Below are 23038 nucleotides of genomic sequence, written 5' to 3'. Positions count from 1 at the left end.
CTGTCTACCCAGAAGGATAGATGAGAATCAACTTTCAGTGCGTACTCTTTGGATGTGACTCTTGCCAGTTCAGGACAAGACGTAAGCAGGTCGGCTTGACCGCAGCTGCAAACCCCCGAGTGAAGTCCTGCTCTGAGTTTCTCTGCAGCTCTGGACCCCAGTGGTGGAGAAGTTTATCTAATCAGCACAGGGGCATTTGAAGGGTGGTGAAAGGCGACGTCATCCAGCCTGTAAATGCAGATTATAAAATGAATAAACAGTGTTAAAGTGTGAAACTAACAAAGTCAAAAGTCTAGTTTTAGGATATCCGAAACCATGCGGGAAACCACCACTGACAGTCCTCGGGTAAGATGGTAACCCTGTCCACTCCAGGGATGTTGCTTCAAAGTAGACCTCTGACCTCACTGGAGAGGGGGAAAAAGTGTGTGGGTTCACCCCTCACAGATAGGTTTACAGTAACAGGTGTTACAACTGACTACTTTGCATTTTTAGTAATTATTATCCTTTGGAGTATGTCATCGAACCAAAGGATTATAATAATAACAAGGAACTAGAGTTTGTTTTTATTTTAATTTACACCATGGTTTCTGAGAGCAAAATATACATTATGTACAGCATCCGCATATGTGTTTTGATTTTATGTGAATGTAAGCTTTTGCCACAGAAATTACAATTTATGACTTGGGATACGTAATAGCTAAGTCAGCCACCAATGGTGCAAATGAAGCAAGAGTTTTGGTTATTAGAAAACTGCTTAAATTGTGCACTAACTGAATATATTTACAATAAATTGCGGGGTTGGAGTGAAGTCTCCTTTTTTTTTTTTAAATCCATTTTTATTTTCCAAACGTCAGCATGTCGTTTGGTTACGTTCAAGCTCAGGAGAAGCTTGTAGTTTATTTGATGCATAAAGTGTGTTTATTTTGGATAAAAAATGGAAATGAACTTTAGTCAATTTAAAATTCATCAACACGTAGTTTAGTCACAATACAACCGTGACCGGGACTTAAACATTGCTAATAGTCATTCATATATACAGCCATGGTCATTGCAGAAATCCATTTGTTCTGAACGTTCGTTTTGAAATTCCAATATTTCCGATAGTCCTGAATGCAGCAGAAGCGTTACGCGATATCGCATGTACGCACGTCGGAGGCCACAACGCTCTGTGATTGGTCAGTGAACGGGATTAAAAATCCGCCCCTCCCCCTTCCTCTTTGTGGAGTTCCCCAACAGCAACGTGCTCCGCTTAAACTCAAAATATTTTGGATTTTTTTCGGCTGTTTCGGCTCGCCTCCTCTACTCCCACCTGTGACTCACCTTTCTCGGACAGCGGTAGCGGGACACACAAGGTAACCGTGTAGTCACACATATCTAGTTATTTACACCAAGCCCCTGAAAGACACTCTTTTGTCCGATTAAGAAAGTTTAACGACACTTTTAGCTAACGTTAGTCGGTCGCATTCCAAAACGTAGTGCTAACGTCATTAGCTTGTTAAGCTAACGCTGAGCTCGCTAGTCAACAAAACTGCAAGTGCGCTTTAATTGCAAACCGAACCCTGTCATACAGTCGACATGTTTGTTGCTTGTCAGCACATTTTGGCGTTTAGTGAAGTTGTATTCCTCGAGTTACTGTGAGAGAGTTAACTCAGGGGCCTCGGTTTGTGTGGGCCTCCTGCGTTAAGCTAGTGTTAGCTAACGTTAGCCACTGCGATGGTTTCTCGTGCTGTTTGTTTTGGGAGGCGCCAATTGTCTGTTTCCATTTCAAACTGGCTAACGTTAAGTGACGTATCCATTTCTCTTGTAGTGTATTTGTCTAATTAAATTGTCACCAACGTTAGTGAGCTGAAGGCCTAACTTGTTTTCAACTTGGTTAACTTGTATTTCCTGTGTGGCTGAAACCAACATTTATTATTTTATCAATTAAAAAGTCAAACGTTTCCTGGTCTCATCTTCTAAAATGTAGGGATTTGCTAAGTTTCTCTTTTGTTATTTAATAGTAAATCAAATATTTTTGTATTTTACTCAGACAAAAACTATCTAATTGGCTGTTGTAAAGTGTTGTAAATCACTATGTTCTGTCATTTAATTCACCTAACAATCGATTATTCATACACTTAGACTAATGCATTAATAATATAAATGAGTGCATGTCGAACACTAATTAGTTTAACAGGAAACTAGTTAAACTGATAATTTGATCAAGATGTTTTTACATTACCTCATTGGTCTTACTTCCTGTTGATACCCTTCAGCACTCCGGCAATTTGGCTCTTCCTAATTCTTTCTCAACCGGAAAAGGAGGGGAAATAATGATGGAAGAGCAAGGTTTTGAAGGTTTGCCTTTGAGCCAGGTCCTGCCGCTCAGCCAGGACGACTCATTCAAAGAGTTTTGGCGCGGGTAAGTTGTGTTTTGATAGTAGATATAATTTGATCTCTTTCTATGTGTTTTTTTCATGTCGGTTTACCACAGAAAACAAGTTAACCCGTTTGTTTTTGCAGATTAAAACCCTGTATCTCCACCATTCAAACGGTGACCGACGCTCCTCAGGAAACATGGACAGGTGGGAACATGTACGACTCACTCTCTCAAGTGCTGAATGAGGACTTTGATGAGAATCTGTTTGAGCTGCCAATGGAGATGCCTACGACAGACAGTGTTACTCCCCCTTCCTCCACCGTCCCGGTTACAACCGACCACCCGGGGGAATATGGCTTCCAGCTTCGCTTCCAGAAGTCTGGCACTGCCAAGTCCGTCACCTCCACCGTAAGTAATCCCAGGCCTAAGATCTAGATCGTCTGTTGATTTCATGTATTGTAAACTGACTGGTGTGTGTGATTTAACAGAATTAAACAGAATGTAAATGTTGGACCACAAATATCAAAGTTCAACAGGACACGCAGCAGATTATCCTGCAACCACACTTGGCAAGGAGCAGCAGTTTGAGCCCCTTGTAGGAGACAAAGGGGATTTCTACAGATCCTCAGTTCCACCATTCACTCCTCAACTGAGTTTTTTCACCCATAGTAAAAAAAAATAATTGCGTTAACTCTGCTCCTGTGTTGTTTTAATTCACTTTATTAAATCCAACTTTATTCAAGGATTTTCTTCAAATTTAAATGTTTTACTACAGTTAACTCACTCATCCATCTCTTAAGTTTTTATCACCAACACAGTTATTTAAACTTGTGTGTAAAACACAGAAATAGTTAAATTCTTACCTTGGAATCACGTTTAAAATCCGTTCTCTTGTAGATGACATGGTGGCATTCGTGTGGAATCTCATTCATTGTGACGATTCGCCAGATTGTGAGGTCCAGAGTGAGTCACTGCGTTTGAAGAGCCAATGGCATTAATGTTTGCTCGGTGACTCACCCAGCAGTGCGCTGCAGTTGGCCGGTTTAGTTGAGGTTAGGGTGGTCTGCCCTGAGACTCCCGCCCCCCTGCAACTCTGTGAGTCTGTGTGAGAGTTGCTGTCTGGTTGTAAAGCCCAGCTCTGACATGACGGGACATGTTCCTGCGCTCTCTTCCTCCAGCACCGAATGGGTTAAAACGGACTAAAGCGAGGTAAAAATGTCCTTTTTCATCTGACATATCTGGCCTGGTTTGGAGAACCTCACATGTAGTTTTTATTCCCTTAGAGAATAAATAGTTTATGAAGACTTTTAGAATAGTGTTTAGTCTTTATAATAGTGCGCTCGCTTTTCTGAGACGGATCTCAGACCAGTTCTTGTCATTTGAATCCTCTCTTATATACTCTCAGTTCTGTTAGTGATGATAACACGTATGTATAGTGTGTGTGTATATATAGTGACGATAACACGTATGGCTTTCTCCCTGTGCTTTCTCTCAGTATTCAGAGAGTCTCAACAAGTTGTATTGCCAGCTGGCAAAGACCAGCCCGGTCGAAGTGCTCGTGAGCAAGGAGCTTCTTTTGGGTGCCGTTTTCAGGGCCACTGCAGTTTATAAGAAGACCGAACATGTGGCCGAAGTGGTCCGCAGATGTCCCCATCACCAGAATGAGGACGGTAAGGAAAATGTTTCAGTGGAAGAATGTTTGTCTTTGCTATAGTTTGACTGTGAGCCTGATTGTATCTGAGGTGATTAAATAGTTTTCTTATCTGTTCTCCTTTCAGCTGCAGAGCATCGCAGCCATCTGATCAGAGTGGAGGGCAGCCAGAGAGCTCAGTATTTTGAAGATCCGCACACAAAGAGGCAGAGTGTGACTGTCCCCTACGAGCCCCCACAGGTGCGACTGCCCCACTCGATTTGTCCGAGGGGGAACTTGTCTTCTATAGCAGTTCTTTTTTTTTTTTTTTTTTAACACTTCACATATCCTAATATGTGAACCTCGAATATTTTCTACGTGAGTATATGAACCGAAAACAGCGTGTCACATTTTAGCCTGAAAATTCAATGTTCATAAAGTACATTGTGAAACCATCCGTGAATGTGTTTCCCCCCCAAAAAAGGCTGCATTAGGACTCCCAGAGGAGTCGATTAGGACTTAAATAATAAGTAAAGTTGCCCTTTTCCCCCGATTGTACACAATCATACCAGCGGTAAATACGATTGTTCTTCTCTTCCTGTTTCAGTTGGGCTCAGAGATAACGACCATCCTGCTGAGCTTCATGTGCAACAGTTCCTGCATGGGGGGCATGAACCGCAGACCCATCCTCACCATCCTGACCCTCGAGACTCCAGAGTAAGTGTTGCTCCTCTCTGAACAGATGTGAGGGGTTTGGTGGGGATCTGGATGTATCGTTTGGGTATAAAGAAGTTGTTTTGCCACTTTTTTTTTTTGCTAAGGATGTCCCTTCATTTGTTTGTGCTGCCTCGGAAAGCATTTTTTTTTTTTTAATCTTTACTTCTTACATCTTCTTCCCAGGGGACTTGTTTTGGGCCGGAGGTGCTTCGAGGTGCGTGTCTGTGCTTGTCCAGGCAGGGACCGCAAATCTGAGGAGGAAAGTAAAGCCAAGATGCAGAGCGGCAGCAAACAAACTAAAAAACGCAGTAAGTATTTGTTGCATTTCTCGAGGTTTCAGTTTTCCGTCTCGGCTTTCCGTTTCCTTGCTAACCTCACGTTTTGTTCCTTTAGAGAGCGGCCCCCCGGCTCCGGCTCCTGACACCACTTCCAAAAAGTCCAAGTTGGCCTCCAGTGCCGAGGAGGAGGATAAGGATGTCTATGTTCTGCATGTAAGTAAAGATGCGTACCGTTATAACGCTGGGCGTCTTTAGAAAGCGTTTCATTCTGTTTGATAAATCCCCTTTGATCTCCTGCAGGTTCGGGGTCGCGAGCGTTATGAGATGTTTAAGAAACTCAACGATGGTCAGGAGTTGCTGGACAAAGAAAAGTAAGAACTGCATCATTACTTTCAGTGGATTGAGCTTGTACCTTTATTATAGCAATATAATATATCTCAACATAGTCCACACATTAAAGCTGCTGCTCTTGTCATTTTTTATTTAAGAAACGTAAACTGTGTGTCTAACTGGATTTTAGCCTCAACTCCTCTGCTGTTTTTTAGAGATGACCTGCCACTAGAGGTCACTGTGCATATTTAAATCAAACCCACCTACCACAGGTCAACTGAGCTCATTGTCTCATTAAAACCATTCCAACACTGGCTGGATTTGTCCTTTCTGTCCACAGCAAAACCAAGACCAAGGTGTCTGTGAAGCACGAGCTGGCTGTGCCGTCCAGCGGAAAGAGACTCCTGCAGAGAGGAGAGCGGAGCGACAGCGACTAAGAAGCTCGTCGTCTTCGTCATGAGAACAAAACGTCCTCGCTTCCTCCTTCCACGTCATCGGGTTTATTTCAAGCTTTTACTTTAAAATCACCTCTTGTACGAGTACTCCAGAAAACTTGATTCAATAACTATGCTGCCTGATTGTTTACTGTACCAAGTGCTGGACAGTGTCTCGCTGTTTTTTTTTTTGACGTTTGCCAATGAATAAAGGTTGACTAGATAACGCAGAGGAGAGCAGTTCATACTGTAAGCAGGTCTGCGTCCTCCTCAATGCCCTCATTGCATTTAGAGGTGTCCTGTGAAACGCTGCGACATCTTAAACGTTGAATCAGGAGTGTATTTCATCAGTGTTGAACTTGGCAGGGATTAGATTTTACATCAGTCATGTTACTCATAATGCATTATTTCGATTATGTCGAGTAAAACTGAAGAGATGTTTCTTGGTTTTTCATCGACTTTTGTTTTTATATTTGTCAAAAATAGTAATTATGATTTTGAGAAGCAGCTTGGTAAAATGAACAGATGTGTGGTTGCAAAAGGTCATAATAATAATAACACGAGTCACTGCCAGTCGTTTAAAGTCACACTACCTCCATTAATGTTGCGGTGTTACTGTACCAGTAGATCCTGCCACACTCTCCTGTAGGCTGTCGACCGGACCAAATGTTTCTGAGTAGATGTCCAACAATGAAAGTCAGAAACGGGAACAAATTGTGTGTTTTTTGGGGAAATGAACAGCAGATTTGGTAGATTATGGGGCTGGCTGGATCACCCCAAAAGTTAATCAGCTTTTAGTATTTGTAACTTTTTCATACAGCCGTTAGGTTTTTAAGGATGAAGGAGCCTGCAGGCCGCAGGTACTCTTCTTCTGCGAGCTTCTTACTGCGCACGCGCATCAGAAGAATGAGCTGGACCCGGTCCAAAATTAAAAACAATATTTAATGTACTACACAAAGTTCACTTACAAACTGAATTAACTATCAATAGTAATGTTCTCGAGAGCAGAGACCACATACACGCATCTCCTCACAGTCCGGCGCGGCCAGTTAGCTGAAAATGAGAGCTGCAGTAATCTGAGGTAAACTCCCTAAAACATCGTCTTTTGTATCCCCTGAGAGTCGGAAAGTGTCCGACACTGTCATAAAACATGTGAATGACCCTCCGTGGCGATTAGTGATTGGCTTCATTTGAATTCTGCCCCCTCCCATTATCGATCCCTTAGCAAAACATCTTGAACTCCTCTCCGTCGTGGCCAGTTTTGGCATTTGACCGTCCCACTGGCCCCATCCTCCATCGATGAGGTCGCCTCCGTTTGCTGCTGCATGTCTGACACCTCACTCAGAATCCCTATCTGACCCTCAAGACTATTCTTAGTGTTTTAATACCTACAGTGACTATACTTCTATGATTTAATACATTCAATGAGTTAATATACTGTAACATATAATATCCTCTATAAGTAAGAATATTGTAAACCTATAATACATTCCATATGGAAACATATTGTGACTGACATATTTATTATTGTGACACTTCTACTCACCACTAGGGGTGTTATTAAATCCTACTAATAATGCATTTAATACTGAAATTCTCCACACAGCGCAGGACAGAAGTTGATACCGGTGGGAAAAAAGAGCAATTTTGACAGAAATACAGGAAAATGTGGACAGTAAATTTGCAACAGAACACATACGGACATAACGTAGCAAGAGAATCACCGTAAAAGGATTTATAAGGTGCAAACCACTCTGTTTAGATACCAAAACTATTTCCCGTTTACACTAATGTGATTGGATTTACATTTTGTCATTTCTGCTGACCATGCAATTGTTTTACTTATTCAGCACTTCAGTTTGGTGTGACCGATCACTGCCACTGCCAAAAAAAAAAAGAAGTATATTTTATGTTTTTTCTCCGTTTTATTTCTGTTTCTTAATGGATTATTTTGGGAACTTTAGTTTTGTAGAAGAGGTTTTTCTTTCTATATTTTTCATTGTTATTGTTTTTCACTGGTTTTTTTGTACTAATTTGCATTTTGTTACTAAAGCTTTAAGCAAAAAATAAATTCATAAAGTCAAACTCGTCTTGTATTCTGTTACACAACACACACAGTTATTGCACTATTCATTACATCACCCCTCTTTATTCATATTAGTACTTTGCATGTTGGGAGGATGCAAACCAGCAGCACATTTCTTGGCTCGTGTTGTGTTGCTAGTCAAATGAGCTGTTTTTTTTACCTGTTGATCGTCCGTGTTGCTGGAACAGTCGTGTATTGTTTTTTTGTGTGTTATGTGAACGTCTCTCATACCGAGAGATCATTTCCTTCTGTTCAGAGAAGCAGGTCACAGCTGAAGCATCAATAGCCTGGGTGAGTAGTGAGACATGTTCGTTATTTAGTTTAGCTTCATGTAGTTTAGATGAATTTGATTTGGTTCTTACTTATTATTATTTCACAGCAGCAGTCCTGTGAAGCTTCCCTGAATCTATAGGATCCACAGGAATCCAACATGGGAAAGTTATATCTCAAGGAAAAAATGTTTTTATTAATTTCTTGTGAGTATAATTTCCTCTTAATGGTATTTATCTGTAAAATATGTATTTTTAAAGATGGAAGAAAAACAGTTGAAGCCGCAGTTAATGATTATCATTATTAATCCAAATCTCAATTAGAATTTTAAAGGTACGCCGATTTTAAAAACACATTTTTAGACCAAACTTTGCTTTGCTTTAAAAGTTATAACATAACAATTAATGAAAAAATAAATGATTATTTAGAACTTGCAGCTTTATCTAAAATATAACTGCAAAACTAAATTCCTGTTGAGGATATAGAGGTACAGTATTCTGTTTGTGGGGTAACCGCAGACATTTGGTCAGAGCAAAAGCGATTAATCGATTAATCGATTGGTTGATGGAGAGAAATCTGAATCTGCAGTTATTTTAAAAAAAAAAATCGTTAATATGTTTAATTTTCATGCCAAACATGCTCTCGTCCTGCCTCCCAGATGTAACAGTTGTTTATTTTTAGATCATATTTAAACTGAATATTTTTGAAGGTTGGTTAAACAAAATCTGAATTTAAAGATGTCGCCTTGGGCTCTGATAAATCGTAGACCAGTGCGTCACAAACAGCAAATCTGCTGTCGGTATGTTTCTCTTCAGCTCTGGTGTTGATGTGCAGCGCTGCAGAGCGACAGTACTTCCGTCATGATTGGCGGAACCTCACGTGGGCTGAGGCCAGGAAACACTGCCAGGTACAACGTGAAGCTCAGTTTATGTGTCACACTGTCTGATTTGAAATTGTGTTTGCTACCAATTTATACCCACAATAAACTGAGTTGAAAGCACTTTTGATTATATTACCATAGCTGTACAAATGTTGAAATCATAACCGTTGATTTATTCATTTTAAGTTGTCACAAGAACAGTAGACTCTCATCAACACTGACGGACAGTTTGTCCATTTAGTTCAGGCCTGTACCAAACAAAACCATCTTAATCCCTTCACGTCCTGTCAGGTCTGTTTCAAAGAGCTGGTGACAGTGACACCTGAAAACATCAAAACCATCTCCCAGAATCTCACCTCTGACAGCTGGGTCGGCCTCCGCAAGAACTTCTCCACCGACAATTCCAGGATGTCCTGGTCCCGCTGGGCCAACGGGGAACCCCTCATCTTCCAGAACTGGTACCCCGGTTGGCCTGTGTTCAAATCCTCCTCGGCAAAAACGTTCTGCTCATGCAACTGTCCAGAAACGACGACGAGCTTCACCAGATTCACAGAATCTACAAGCACAGCTGTGCCCACGATGCCAGTAATGTCAGAGTGTGTGCGATCACCTATGCTGTCGTCGGATGACCCCGAGACCACAACGAACTACATTGAAGACTCCTGCGTGGCCATGCTCAGCTTTGGGGCCTGGGTTGAAAAGAACTGCAACGAGCTTCTGCCTTTCATATGTTATGAAGGTAGGACTCATTGAAAGCCCTCTCTTTGTTGTTGCCCCTGGGATTTCAGATCACTTTTCATTATAGAACAGCCATTCACCTCAACGTCTAACATTGCTATAGTCTAATTGTACTTATTCAGAATATACACCTTATGTTTGAACTCGTACTCTGTGTATTTTTACCTTCGTGCATGTCTCTGCTTCTTTGCCAATTACCAAATCTTCCCCTTATTTCAAACCTCAGATGGTTTCTGTGGCCAAGCCAACGTGACCAACATCACTTCTGGGAGCGCTAACCTCACATGGCTACGTAGGCCCGGTGACATCGACCGTTACCGCGTTGAAGTAAGAGTCGACGGAGAGGTAAAATTCCAGACCAACAGTTTGCAACAAAGCTATGACCTTGTCAACCTGGCAGCCGGCACCCACCACTCCGTCCAGGTGTTCCCTGTTAAGTGCGGCAGAGACCGTGACCCGCAGGAGACCGCCTTCTACACCAGTGAGTTTGCCTCCTTTTTTGTGAAATCAGTTTTTTTTTTCCTGCTGTAAGAGGACTCTGATCACCAATCTTTTTTTCAGTACCAAACAAAGTGGTAAACCTCAACGTCACCAACGTGACAGAAACCTCAGTCTACCTGAGCTGGAACAAACCAGCTGGAAACGTGACTTTCTATCTCATCAAGGACCAGGATGGCGAGAAGATTCAAAGTAACACGGCGGGAAAAGAAGTCGGCAGTTTGACACCTGGAAAGCAGTACACATTCACTGTCACCTCCGGAGTCGGGGACGGTCCTACTTTGAGTGAAGGGACCAACGTCACAACATACACCAGTGAGTTTAACTTAACGCAAATAAAATGATTATAATGCCGGACAGGACTGATGCAGCTGTGTTAAACTTCATGCACTTTTTACACAGGAAGTACACTGTATGAATGAGACCAGTGAAAGCACATCTAAAGCTTGTTTATTTGTTAAATGAGGAAACAGTTGGTTATTTGTTTCTCCCACAACATAAAATTCAAATCGGCGGATGCAAATTAGAGCCCCATCTGACCAGAACAGTGGCACCTTGTGAGACCGTTACTGACGTGGTTGTCTATTCATTTGTCTTTCAGAGCCTGGGAAAGTGTCCGACCTGAAGGTGTCTAACAACACCATCAACTCACTATGGCTTAACTGGCAGCGACCTGAAGGAAACGCCACAGGTTTCAGGGTGATGGCCATGACGGACAGTAATCGGTATGTATTTGTGGATGGACAGTCCAGACTGTACTTGCTTCCTTTACTTTTAAATTCAGGTATATTTATTTAATACAGTCTCACATGTATTCACAAGCAGACGCCAGGTGACGTTACGCGTAAAACAAAAATGCACAAATAGATGCAGAGTGTTAAAAGGTAATAAGGTAATAAGACCCAAGTTGGGATAAACTGATATTGTCTTTTATTGTTTGAGTAGTAAGCGACTGCTTCTCTTCCTCACAGCACGGTGTTTGATAAAAACGTGAACCAAACACAAGTGGAAGTAACACCGCTGCCAACGGGCACCGAGATAACCCTCAGTGTGACGGTACTGACGGACAATGACAGCCTGGAGGGAGACAAAGTGACCGCCGTCGACTACACCAGTAACTCTGGGCTAATGGTTTAGCCTCTTTTGTTGGCCGATTGCTTGACAGAAACAACAAAAACTCTGTCCTGCTGTGTTGAATATCACTAATCTGACTTTGTGACTCCTGCGTAGCTCCTGAACCAATTACAAACCTGACTTTGGAAACCACATTTGACTCCCTAAATGCCACGTGGATGTCATCTGCGGGTACTGCTCCATCTTTCATCGTCGAGCTCAAGCTGGACGGCAAACTTGTAAAGCCAATACAGAACCTCACTGAACCCAGGAAGAGCTTTGACAAACTGGAGGCTGCAGCCAATTACACAGTGATTGTCTCCACCTTTCATAGACATGTCAAAGGCGCGGAAGTGCAAAGCTCCAACTTCACCAGTGAGTCACTTTTGGCGCTCGTTGTCTTTTCTCCGTATCTGTGTTTTAAGTCATAATTCTTAACACGCCGGTGGTTGATTTGGCGATAACGCGGTTACTGCTGCAAACAGCAAGTGAGGTTCAGAAACACAAGTATTACTGACATAAGATTAAAAACAGTGCAGGGAATGTCGGACTCCGACACTAATAAATAACAATACTTCTATATAAAGAGTTATTTACAGAATGTAAATGCATCAACTGGCTGCCAAAATGCCAACTTAATAGTTTCACAAATTGTGTACGATTCCTGAAAATCTATAACTTTAAAATCTGCTACTACAATCTTTGATCGAAGATATGAAACATTAATGATGAAAACACTTTGACTGATAATCGCCGCCTCATTTTCCCTCCCTTTCCCTTTTCTCTTTTTTTTCCAGGGCTGTTGCCGCCTACTAATGCCAAGAGGATTTCCTCCAATAAACGACAGATCACCTTCCAGTGGACTGCGGCTGAAAACAGAGCAAACGTCAATTACTCTGTCAGAATCCACTCCAGCTTCTGGGGCTACGACAATTCTGCTGTTGTGAATAACACAACCAGCTACACGTTTGATAACTTGATGTCCGGGACTAACTACACCTTCGAAGTGCGAAGCGAGGCGCATGGACAGACCAGTATCCCGGCATTTGTGTCACATTTGACAGGTGAGACTCTCAGGCCTAAAAAACCAGACTGGCTGTTGTGCACACTTTAGCCTATTAGCAGCTAACTGTGTTGCTTTGTCGCTGATGGGCATGATGTATTCTTCCAGATGCTTATTCTACAGTATGAACGAGAGTGTGCCTCTTTGTTTTAGCTTCCTCTTCACACATCTCACAGTCTCGCTTTGTTCCCCCAGATGCAGAGAAAAGGGAAGTCAGTCTGTCTATGTTGTGCTCCTCGACCGAGTCTCTCTTCTGTGAAAAAGACACCACGAGGGACACTGTCTTTGAACAGGTATGTCAATCACCACGGTGGCAAAAACAAAAACAGGGTTTGGGAGGTAAACTTAACAAGCAAAAGGTTGTTTTATTCTGCAAAATACTCTTCTCTTCTAGAATAGTCTAAAAGTGCAGATTATCTGGAGTGTGTGTGATAAGGACGGGCTCACTTTTGTGTTTTATAAACACAGCTGCTTTTAGAAGTGCATGTCCATAAACAGATGGTGTTTGTGTGTTTTGTTGCAGTTACGTGAACATTTGAAGGAGCTGTTGGGGGACAAAATTTTCTGGAAACTGGAGAAGCTGGACACTCAAAGCAAAGCCTAATTACTTATTATTATTACTATTGATTAATTGGTATTGGTGAAGGTATTTTAAGTGTTTTCTATCTTGGGTTTTTTTGCACTGTACTGCTGCTCAGGAAATCTTAGGCCACATTGTGTCATATTTAGTGAAACTAATTCAGATTTTATTTAAATCTAGTTACAAGTTTACTGAGCTGATCGTGTCTTTTTTATTTAGTATTTTAATTTTAACAGCAAAATAATACTAATATAAAAAACTATTTTATACTTTTGCTGATTTCCTCTTGTTTTAAATGTCTTTTATACGATTGTTTTACCTGGATGTTGTTTTGCATACACGGCGCATTTCCACCAGAAAAATGCAATTGATGATTAAAAAAAGACATTTGTTGGTAAATAAACAAAAAAAGACTTACTAGGTCAAAATTGTAAAGTAGTGAGTCAAATACTTGACTCAGTAAGTTCAAATCACCTAATTCAAAAATACAATGAGCATTTTTGTTTTTACCATGTTTAACTGTTTATATTATTTCCTTCCTGGCAGAAATTGGCTTCCTTTCTTCAGTAAAACAATTAAGAATTTATCATGTTCAAGCGCTCAATAAAGTTTTCCAGATCAAGGTCCAGGTTTGTGTTGTATTTCTGCACATAAAACCCCTCCAGGCTCTGAGACGGTGCCATTTATAAATAGTTACCACACACATTATAAGATGTCGGTACACCCTGACGGCTTCCTCTGTTAAACGCCACACAAGCAATGCCGAAGAGAACGGCTGTGATATGAGGAAGGGGCGGAGTGGTCACATTTCATTCAGCTTAATTAAATGTGTGAAAGGGAGAAGGTGTAAATATGAGTCAACAAGCATGTGAAAGCAGTCAAAGTACGAGGAGAAAGAGCATCAAACTGCTGCATGGAGTTGAGAAACCAGGAGGAGGATGCAAAGAGGGAAACACCTGCAGGTTAGTTATAAAAAGCATCTCTACGACAACTAATGTAACAAAACTGCAATTTTATATGAAGAGTTTGACTGAAATTCAAAGACGGAGCTTTAAAAAGACGACACTCCAAAGCAAGAGTCAATAGAAGAAACTGAAAGACTCTGAGCTGTGTTGTGCTCTGACTTGCTGTTCACCTTGTCAGTACTTTGTGTACCTCCCCAAATATTTCACCTGCAGGCTGAACAATAACAAGCGAAGCTGCTGAAAGTACAAGTTTTCTTCTGCATCAAGTGTCACAGTTTTTATCTTAACGGGTGTCAGAGGCCAGAGGGTAAAAGTGTGCGCACATGAACTACTGATAAGCAAGTCATGATTTGATAAATACTTGATAATTGATGTGTGTTTTAGTCCTGAAATCACTGGTTAACATTGTCACTGTTTGTATCATCGACATGTAGAGAATATAAAATGTCATCGTCAATGATCGAGTTGTTTTTTTCATGATTGACGTTTTGTTTTTTACCACCGCAGACGCAAGATGCTGTCAAACATGTTCGCTCACAATTCGAGTGGTTATTGCCGTGGCAGCAACAATCCTGGTCTCGGGACTTATTTTGTGTTTCGTATTATTTAGTGAGTACGAGTATAAGAGAAAACATCTTTTTCCTGTCACAACTATATTGTTCTTGAAATTACGACCCATCTTGAAGTAAATGTGGTGACAAAGTGAAACTCGCATTAAGTTACTTGTGGTCATTTGTCAGCCACGTGGACGGCAGCACCAGAAGTGGATCAGACCTCCAAAACGTCAGGAGAGGAGATGATGACGGAGCGACTGCAGCAGTGCCAAAAACAGCTCCATGATGTTGACCTGATGCTCCACGCTGCCACTCAAGGTGATTGACACGCTGCACATTGTGACATCTAGTAGATTTAACGGATGAAGTGGTGAAGGCTCTCGTGAAATGATTATATCGAGGATCTTTACCCTATACTTTCATCCTCCTCCTGCTGTTTGTAGACTCCAGGTGCAGTTTGTGTCCAGACGGATGGCGGTGGTGGAGGAGTCGCTGCTACTTCTTTTCAGTGGGGCTGCAGGAAGATCGTCGGTGGAACGAGAGCGCTGAGTTCTGCCTGCAACACAACAGCAGCCTGGCTGTGATCAAAGACTCTGCAGAGATGGTAGGAGAAGGAGAAGGAGAAGGGGTAACCAGACTGGAAACACTCGGTAGCATTTCTGTCCCCAAAATGGAAATAAAGTCCTGTAAATGTTGCTTCCTCCTCAGGAATTTATCCAAAGTGTGATGAGGACGTTCCCTCACTTGCCCTTCATGTGGATCGGACTGACAGACGCTAAGCAGGAGGGTCAGTGGCTCTGGTTGGACGGGACAGACATGCAGCACTACATGCCGTAAGTCCAGAGGGACGGGCACAAACGTTCCTCACATGAAGGATTGAATAAAAGAGATATTGAGCATCTTAGCAGAAAGGTGAGAGGAGAGATATATATAGGAGAATATCCTGTAGATCAGCTTTGAGACATTCCTCACTGCAAGATAGGTGAACTATTAGCCTTTGTTTTTCTACAGAATTAAACCAGATTTGCATGCAGCATTATTGTAACTGGCACATTAACGTCACAGCTCAAACAAACTGTGCTTATTTATGTATCCCATTTTAGACATTTGTTTGTGAATACAAAAATATTAGTGAAGATGCAGTAGAGAGAAATCATTTTATTTATCCCATGGTGGGGGGGGGGGGGGGGGGGGGATTTCAGTGTTACAGCAGCATCCTAGTCAGGCAAAACACCAACAAATGTAGGAAACAAAATACGACAAATTATAAAATAATAATAAATAATATTTATGGGTTTGTAATAATAATGTTTTCTTTAGAAAGTTTCCTGCACAGAACTACGTAATTTGGTACTAATTTGATAAAAAAAACTTCTTAAGAGTAGCGCTGCTTTTAAACCCAAGTCAATATGAATTCACTCATTATGGGAAACATTGTTCTTCATACTGTATTTGTATATATGTCAAATCTTTATCTTGTCTGTTGACAAATTTGACATTTTGAATGTTCAGCTGGCCTACTGTGCACTAATTGAACACTGTATTTACAGTATTTTACCTTCATTAGTATTAAATTACATAGTTCTTAGCAGGAAACGTTCTTGGAAACTCCTAAGAGATACAGACCTGTAACATAATGAATACAAGCTGACAATTAAGACCAAACGCAGAACCATGTTGAATATTCACTAAACAATGACAGAGCCAGTAACTTTAGCTCTTATAACCCAGTAGATATTGATAGAAAACACATTTCTGACCTGTACTGATGTATTTTCATAAACATCATAAAACATATATTTCAATTCTGTTTGCTTTACTAAGAAAATATAATACATTTATATAAGCATATGCACATATACACTGACATACAACTGATTGTATCTTTCTACATGTAATGTAAGTATTTAGTACGCAATATTTAGAAGCTTCTCACTGTTCACCGTGTGACGGTCCGTTCTGACGGGGAACGTAATCCGTTATATCCATCTGTGCTCTTTTCAAAGCAACCAGACTCCATTGACAGAAACAGTACTTTGACCTCACAGAACATGGGTTGCTGGTCTACCGCTGCCTCGACCGGTTTGTTTGTGTTATTGCGTAACTGCAGTGAATCCAAACTAACCCTTTAAAACACCAAATCCACACAGTAACAGACTATAACGCTGTCCGGTGTCCTCTCTCATCACCTACCTGTGTGTTCTGAAGGGGGACGGTGGAGTGGGATGCTGATCACAGGGACTGTGCGGACCTGAGGGGAGGTGGGAGTCTCTTCGCCTCCAGCTGTGAGGCTTATGGACCCTGGGCGTGTAAGAGAGACTCCTGACACGCAGGGGGGGGTGTTATGTATGTCAGAAAAAGATCAGAGATGAGAATGAAAGACATCATATTTATTGTGTTCATATCTGAAAGTGCATTATAAAGTGCATGCATGTATCTAGATGCAGAATGTCCTCACACTTTTGTGTCTACACATAAATATGAATTGAAATGTTCTTTCAAGACATTTCATTTAAAAAAAAATAAATACTTTTATTTACTCCCAAGTTTTTGTTTCTCGTGGTCTGATAACAATTCTCTTAAAATCATTGCAGATTTTTTAGATCATTTTCGGAGTGGTGTGATCAGATGCATCTATCAACAACAACGTCAGCACTTTGATATAGTTCAGTCTTTGTTAATGAGCCTCCCGCTGTTCAAAGTCCGACACATAAGAGATTTAAAATTCAGCTTGAAGGGCAGAAATTGACAGACATATTTAAAGCAACTTCCAGAGAAGGAAAATTCATGTAAAATTCCAAATATTTGTGTGCTTTTGAAAGTCAGAGCTCGTGCTTTTCAGTTAAATCGAATTGATGACGCCGCTTTTCGAAAAAAAAAATCTTCATCTTCGTCCAGATTTTCTGTAAGTTTTCAATGCGATTTTTGTTCAAGTCAAAGTGAGTTCTTCCAAACGTCCAATAAGAGTTGTTAAGGCTCGTCTATGTTCGTATTTATTTGCTGGATGGTCATGCATGTGCGACCATCCAGCGGGGCGAAAAGAGGGTACAGCTTCCCTCCGAAGCTTCCAGTGAAGGTGTAGATGTGGAACTTTGTTTCTGCGTTGTAGAAGGAGATCTGGCCCTCTTCGTAGTCTAAGTAGATCCCCATGCGTCGAGGCATGAGGCCGACGGGCAGTGGAGTCTCCGGCTTGGTGCAGGCGTAGAACTTGTTTGTGCTGCGCCACAAGACCCAATAGCCCTGCTTAGGGGTCATGGGGAACCGGCCCTGGCGCTTGGAGTCGGCAGTGGTCAGACCCACGCGGCAGTAGCCGTTTTTGGCTATGTCTACCTCCCAGTAGTGGCGGCCGCTGCTGTAGCCCTCCCAGCCCAGCACACAGGGCCAGCCGTCGAAGCGCTGCAAGTTGTGAGGCAGGTCGGACTCCGAGTGGCCCTCCTGGACCATACGCTGGTTCTCTGACAGCTGCAGCCAGGGGTGGTTGGTCATTGGGTCCAGAATCACATCAGCTGTTCGGAAAAAGAAAGGGGCACAAATGAGTGTGTCGTCCTCTGATTGATATGTTTGCTTTTTCTCTGTGAGATAAGATGAAGATAGAACGTAGGCTGATCTTACCTGCTGCACTGCAAATCCAAGTCCAAACTGAAATTAAGACAAAATCGTAATGTATAAACCAGAAATGTTCATTGTACATAGTCTAAACTAGTGATTTCCAGGGGTCGCAAGGTGATGATTACCAGAATAGGAAAAACTAAATTCTGCTACTCAACATTATCTTGTATTTTTGGGGAAATTTTGCCTAATGTTACTCTTTTTGTTCTTTTGAAATACTCTTCAGGCCTCTGCAAGTTATTCTCAGAAGGAACAGTAGCTCTTAGATTGAAATGCTTATAAATCATTGCAACACAAACTGTGATGAGTGCTGGCTTGAAGGAGAAATTACTTTATATTAACAGATCACAAGCAAAATAGGTTGGGGACCACTTGTGTCAATACCAATCAGAAAGTATAATAATAATTGTACTTTAAGCTTGGGTAAATCAGTGTCATTTAGATTTTTTTTTTAAATGCGCACCTGAGTTGGGGATGTATCTTGAAATTCCTGCTTTCCAGGTCCTTTGCTTTGCCAGTAACCACAACTGTGGAATCATTTTCTGAAAGGGAAATCATAAAAATGTTTCATAAGAAAGAGCATTTCTAGCCTCTCGTTGTGACCATGCAATCTCAAATATCATGTAAATGCTGTGGTGACCTTTTCAGGGAAACTGCTTTTGGCTGGCTGTGGTGATACCACTGCCTTTATGAACGCAACGAAGACACAAGGTTCATTGCACTGTTTTACTCTTCAACACTAAGTGAAAGCCCTGAACGTCATAACCACACACATATAGAGCAAAGGGCAGTGTATTGTTACTGCACAAGTCATGTGACGTATTCATGCCTTAACTACGGCTGAAATAACTGGAACACTTATCAGGGACATTTAATGTTGCAATGTGTCATGTCAGAGGCAGATCAGGGTCATATAAACTAATCACCAAGTTCATTTATTGATGCTCTGCAGGCATTCCAAGAGCAGGGTTCACTCAAATCACACGTTACATAAAGTTGTTTCATAACCACGCCATGCCTGCACTGCGTGGTATCATTTAACAACTGCTTGTTTTATTTTATTTTTCTTTTTTAGACATGAACCTGAGCATGTTTCTTTGTGTGACTCGGGGGGGGGGGGGGGTTTCTCACCGTGCAGTCCTCTTTGAGCAGAGACCAGGTGATGAACTCCAGCAGAGGCAGCAGGTTCACCAGACGTTTCTTCTTCAGGCTGAGCTGACGCAACACTTTACCCAGCTTGTCGCGCTCGACACCGCAACTCTGGACACACCAAAAAAGAAAAGATTACAAACAAACACGTGACAATAACTCTGACAAAGTGCTTGCCGGCTTGAGAGTAAAACTAAATAATTGTCCTTTGTTTTTCTGCTTTTGTTCATTTCTGTTGATAGCAACTAATACAAAAAAGTTTTTGGGACTTTCAAGGTTTTAATTTTAGGACTCCTCACCTCAGTCGCCTTTTGCAGCTCCTTTGCCCACTCCATGATCCTCATGTGTGCATTCTCATTGGCATCCTCTTCTTTATTTTCACTCTCTTCACTCTCTGATGCCCAGGGCTTCTCCTTCAGGAGCTGAGGACACAAATGCAGGAAGTTGAGATTGATGTTTTTGCTTGTTTGTTACGTCAGAATATGTTTCCTTTCACGACCACGGCTGTTACAAAGGATGCACCTTCAATCAGTCATTGAATAGTCACTGTATGGTCTTTTTTGAGCACCACAATACTCAATCACACATTGGCTCCTGTGTGTACTGACCTTGTCGACATGGTGGAGCTCGTCGACCCACTCCAGGATCAGCTTCCTGCTCTCCTCGAGACTGCGCTCGGCGCGGCTGTCTGAACTCTGGGAGTGTTTCTTACTGGTGCCCTCCTCTGGATCACCACTGCCCTGCTTACACACAACACAACACACTGTCAGACGATGTCATACGCTCTTAAAAACACAATGGTGGTGTCACCATGACAATAAGATGACAATTATCGACAGTAATGTGAGTTTCAAGGCTCAGGAAAATTGGGCACTGAGTGTTTTTGTTTACACTAGCTAATATTATGAAAGTCATATGAGCCCCTTGTACCGATATGGTACATTACGTGTCTGCCCACCCTGCATGTGTAAGCGCTGCAGGACAGAGGGTCATGTAACCAGGCTATAAAAGAGTCACTAAACGCGTCTGCCTTCAGCACACACCCATTCAAATAAGCAAGTCGTCACTCTGCATGACCAAGCAAAGCAGTCGTTTCCCACAGCAGCGCTTATCCAATCCGTATTGTGATAAATACTGGTTCACCTGACCTTACAAGGCGTCGTAACTGTGGGCATTAAAAACGAAACGTTGCACATTTGTGAGCTTTTATCTCCAGCTGTGAACTTTCAACAGACTTAAAATGATCAGCCAAGAGCCTGCGATGCCTTCGTCCTCATTTCCCTGACAGAATCAAAAAGGCTCTCATCCTATTTGTTGACATTTTACCTGAGCTGGCAAACAACAAGCGTCTACATTAATAAGGAAGTGAAGGATGATAAAAGGGGGAAACAAACATGAGCACTTCCTTGTCTTGTTTCTTAAGTCTCTTAAGATATTCACACAAACCTTTCTGTATTTGGTCTTTGCCTTCTAAATTCACACGTGATACTGCTGTTAATGAGTGATATTGTACAGAATTTTAATTTCCCTTTCACCTAATAAGTCAATAAGAAACCTACAGGTAGCTCAGACTGCTGTGGCCACAGTCTTAACTGAAACAAGAACATGGATCGCATTTCCCCACAGCTTCAGGTATCTTTTTATGATTGATTGTAAAGTTCTTTATAAAGCTTTAAAACTTGCTTCTCTCTATATCCAGAGATTTTCTTTCATTTTCCTGTTCCAGCCAGATCACCAAGGTCCTCCACTTCTTTTCTTTAATATGCTCCTTATTCGTCACATAAAGGTACCGGTAAGATGCCTTCTGTTGTTATGCCTCTGATATTAGAGCGACAGGCTCTCTTTGTATTTTCAAAAGGAAATGAGAGAACTTTTAAATTTGGAGTATCGTTAAATCCTTAGTTTTTAAGCTTTTATCATTGTTTTTTTTGCATTATTCTTTTATTCCTGGTGTTTGCTTTATTTTATTCTATTTACTTTAATGATTTTTGACATTATATTGTTGTAATCTTCAGTCTTTCTTGGGGCTGCATGTTTGCATGAAAGAATAATAATAATAGACGTTTTTCCCTTCCTTCTCTCATGTCCTACCTTGCAGACTTGATCCACCTGCTCCTTCCAGTGATGGATGAACTGCACACACTCCTGCAGGCTGCGTAGGTCCTTCAGGCCGTTCTGACGAGGATGTTGCTGCAGGAAACGTAACAGGTCACATTTACATGTTTATTCCTACTGTAGGCTTCTTATTTTTATGATAGTCAAAAACCTCAAATGGGAAATTCATACATCTTTTTAAAAAATGGTGAAACAAAACAGAATCACTGAAATAATATAAATAGAGAAATATCAGTTTAATCAAAATCCAGGATGTTTTGATGTACCGTGTGTTTGGTGAGGTTGTTGGCGCCTCTGCTGGGGGCCGAGCTGTGAATCTGGACGTCCTCCTCGGGCAGCGTCCAGCGTACGGCCCCGATGGTGCTGCTCTGGGTGCTGCTGCTGTCACCCAGCTTCAGCGTGTCCACTCCTGCAGGGGGACAAATTCAGAAGAAAACAGCGTCTTTTGAGTTCCAGTTCATATCCGTTCACACGGCTGATTTCCAATACAGACATCCAGAAACAAATTAGGGAAAAAGGAAGGTTTACTTTCCCAACAAAGGAAGTAAATCAACATGTCAGCGTATTGGTATTCCAATAGTGATAACAGAAAATATAATTAATAGTGATTCAGAGTGGCTTGAAGAGTGTCGGTAATCAATTATTTACAGACACAATCAAAGACTTTAAACCCTGAATGATTTACTGTAAACATCAGATTGGATGTAAGCTCCATGACGTCACATTATTTGCCCAGGGTTCAGGCACAGGTTGTAAGTTATGAATGTAGAGAAGTGGCATCGGCAGTGATTGAATGAAGATATATATTTTTTTAAAACCTACTTTTAGCAGTTTTCAGGATACTCTTCATCTCCATGGTGGCGTCCTCACAGCTGTGAAGCAGAGGATAGTACAAATGTAATGCGGATGAAAGAAGTAAAAGCAGCAATACAGAAATATTAAAATACAAGTAAATTACAAGTAAAAGTCCGGCATTGAAACTGTAAGTAATATTAGCAAAATGCACTTTATGTATCGAGAGTAAAACGGCCCCCGTCAGCTGCTTATATTGACTATTTTATCATTGAATCATTTTTTACTCATGTATAAATGTGTAGTCGGAACGAATTTAAACTATTTTATTGACTGTTAAATCGATCGAGCAAATATTTCCAGATTTACGTTCTCTTTGTTAAGAAAATACACAATAAGTAAAAATATTTCAATGGAAATATGATGCAGCTACAGAATGTTGAGAAACATACTATTGCTGTAAAACCTAGATGTGATACACTTGTAAAGACGTACTAAAAGCTATATATTTGATTTGATATTTTACTGTAAATGATAAACACATAATTTATTATATTAACCATTTATTTAGATAGAATTCTGTGATGAGTATCCATTTAGTGTATGAGAGCTATTCTCAAGTTTAGAAAAGAATGCTTTTTCTTCAGGTTTGTGATCACATTCTAATGATAATAATTGAATCTATACTGAATATAAATTCAGAAGAAAATGTTAATATGCTGTTATATATGTAGTCATATCACACAGACCTGTGTCAAAGACATATATCACAGTGTATTGTAGGCTGGTATTTGTTTCATACCTCTTGTCTGAGGGAGCGGTGGTGCACCTCTGCTGGTGGAGACGACTGGACGGCCGCTGCGCTCTAGTCAGCGGTT

General features: G+C 41.2%; 4 protein-coding genes across 4 annotated transcripts; 3 read left to right on the top strand and 1 right to left on the bottom strand.

Annotated features, from left to right (window-relative positions):
• The first annotated feature begins 1194 nt into the window (after positions 1 to 1194).
• Positions 1195 to 7833, top strand: LOC142971664 (cellular tumor antigen p53-like). Its single transcript, XM_076112268.1, has 10 exons — positions 1195 to 1352; positions 2256 to 2401; positions 2503 to 2767; positions 3855 to 4029; positions 4138 to 4250; positions 4597 to 4706; positions 4890 to 5014; positions 5100 to 5197; positions 5285 to 5355; positions 5655 to 7833. Exons 2-10 carry the CDS (start codon positions 2313 to 2315, stop codon positions 5749 to 5751), a joined length of 1143 nt encoding a protein of 380 aa, XP_075968383.1. The 5' UTR covers positions 1195 to 1352; positions 2256 to 2312; the 3' UTR covers positions 5752 to 7833.
• Positions 7834 to 8868: 1035 nt separating this feature from the next.
• On the top strand, positions 8869 to 13587 carry LOC142971792 (receptor-type tyrosine-protein phosphatase eta). Its single transcript, XM_076112455.1, has 10 exons — positions 8869 to 9011; positions 9276 to 9723; positions 9949 to 10203; positions 10284 to 10535; positions 10822 to 10945; positions 11192 to 11334; positions 11451 to 11708; positions 12131 to 12397; positions 12592 to 12689; positions 12920 to 13587. Exons 1-10 carry the CDS (start codon positions 8931 to 8933, stop codon positions 12998 to 13000), a joined length of 2007 nt encoding a protein of 668 aa, XP_075968570.1. The 5' UTR covers positions 8869 to 8930; the 3' UTR covers positions 13001 to 13587.
• Positions 13588 to 13845: 258 nt separating this feature from the next.
• LOC142971777 (natural killer cells antigen CD94-like) lies at positions 13846 to 17041 on the top strand. The gene is made up of 6 exons (XM_076112437.1): positions 13846 to 13938; positions 14449 to 14550; positions 14682 to 14813; positions 14939 to 15099; positions 15204 to 15328; positions 16704 to 17041. The coding sequence occupies exons 1-6, from the start codon at positions 13890 to 13892 to the stop codon at positions 16819 to 16821; spliced, it is 687 nt and encodes a 228-aa protein (XP_075968552.1). The 5' UTR covers positions 13846 to 13889; the 3' UTR covers positions 16822 to 17041.
• Positions 16814 to 22224, bottom strand: LOC142971776 (uncharacterized). The gene is made up of 9 exons (XM_076112436.1): positions 22191 to 22224; positions 21635 to 21777; positions 21345 to 21443; positions 19862 to 19993; positions 19553 to 19675; positions 19236 to 19364; positions 18568 to 18646; positions 18108 to 18134; positions 16814 to 18001 (listed from the first exon to the last, which is right to left on the bottom strand). The coding sequence occupies exons 1-9, from the start codon at positions 22222 to 22224 to the stop codon at positions 17466 to 17468; spliced, it is 1302 nt and encodes a 433-aa protein (XP_075968551.1). The 3' UTR covers positions 16814 to 17465.
• Positions 22225 to 23038: the final 814 nt, after the last annotated feature.

The sequence above is a fragment of the Anarhichas minor genome, unplaced genomic scaffold (assembly GCF_050575085.1).
Source record: "Anarhichas minor isolate MPS153535 unplaced genomic scaffold, ASM5057508v1 ptg000049l, whole genome shotgun sequence".
NCBI lineage: Eukaryota > Metazoa > Chordata > Actinopteri > Perciformes > Anarhichadidae > Anarhichas > Anarhichas minor.
This window is presented reverse-complemented; position numbering and strand designations above follow the sequence as displayed.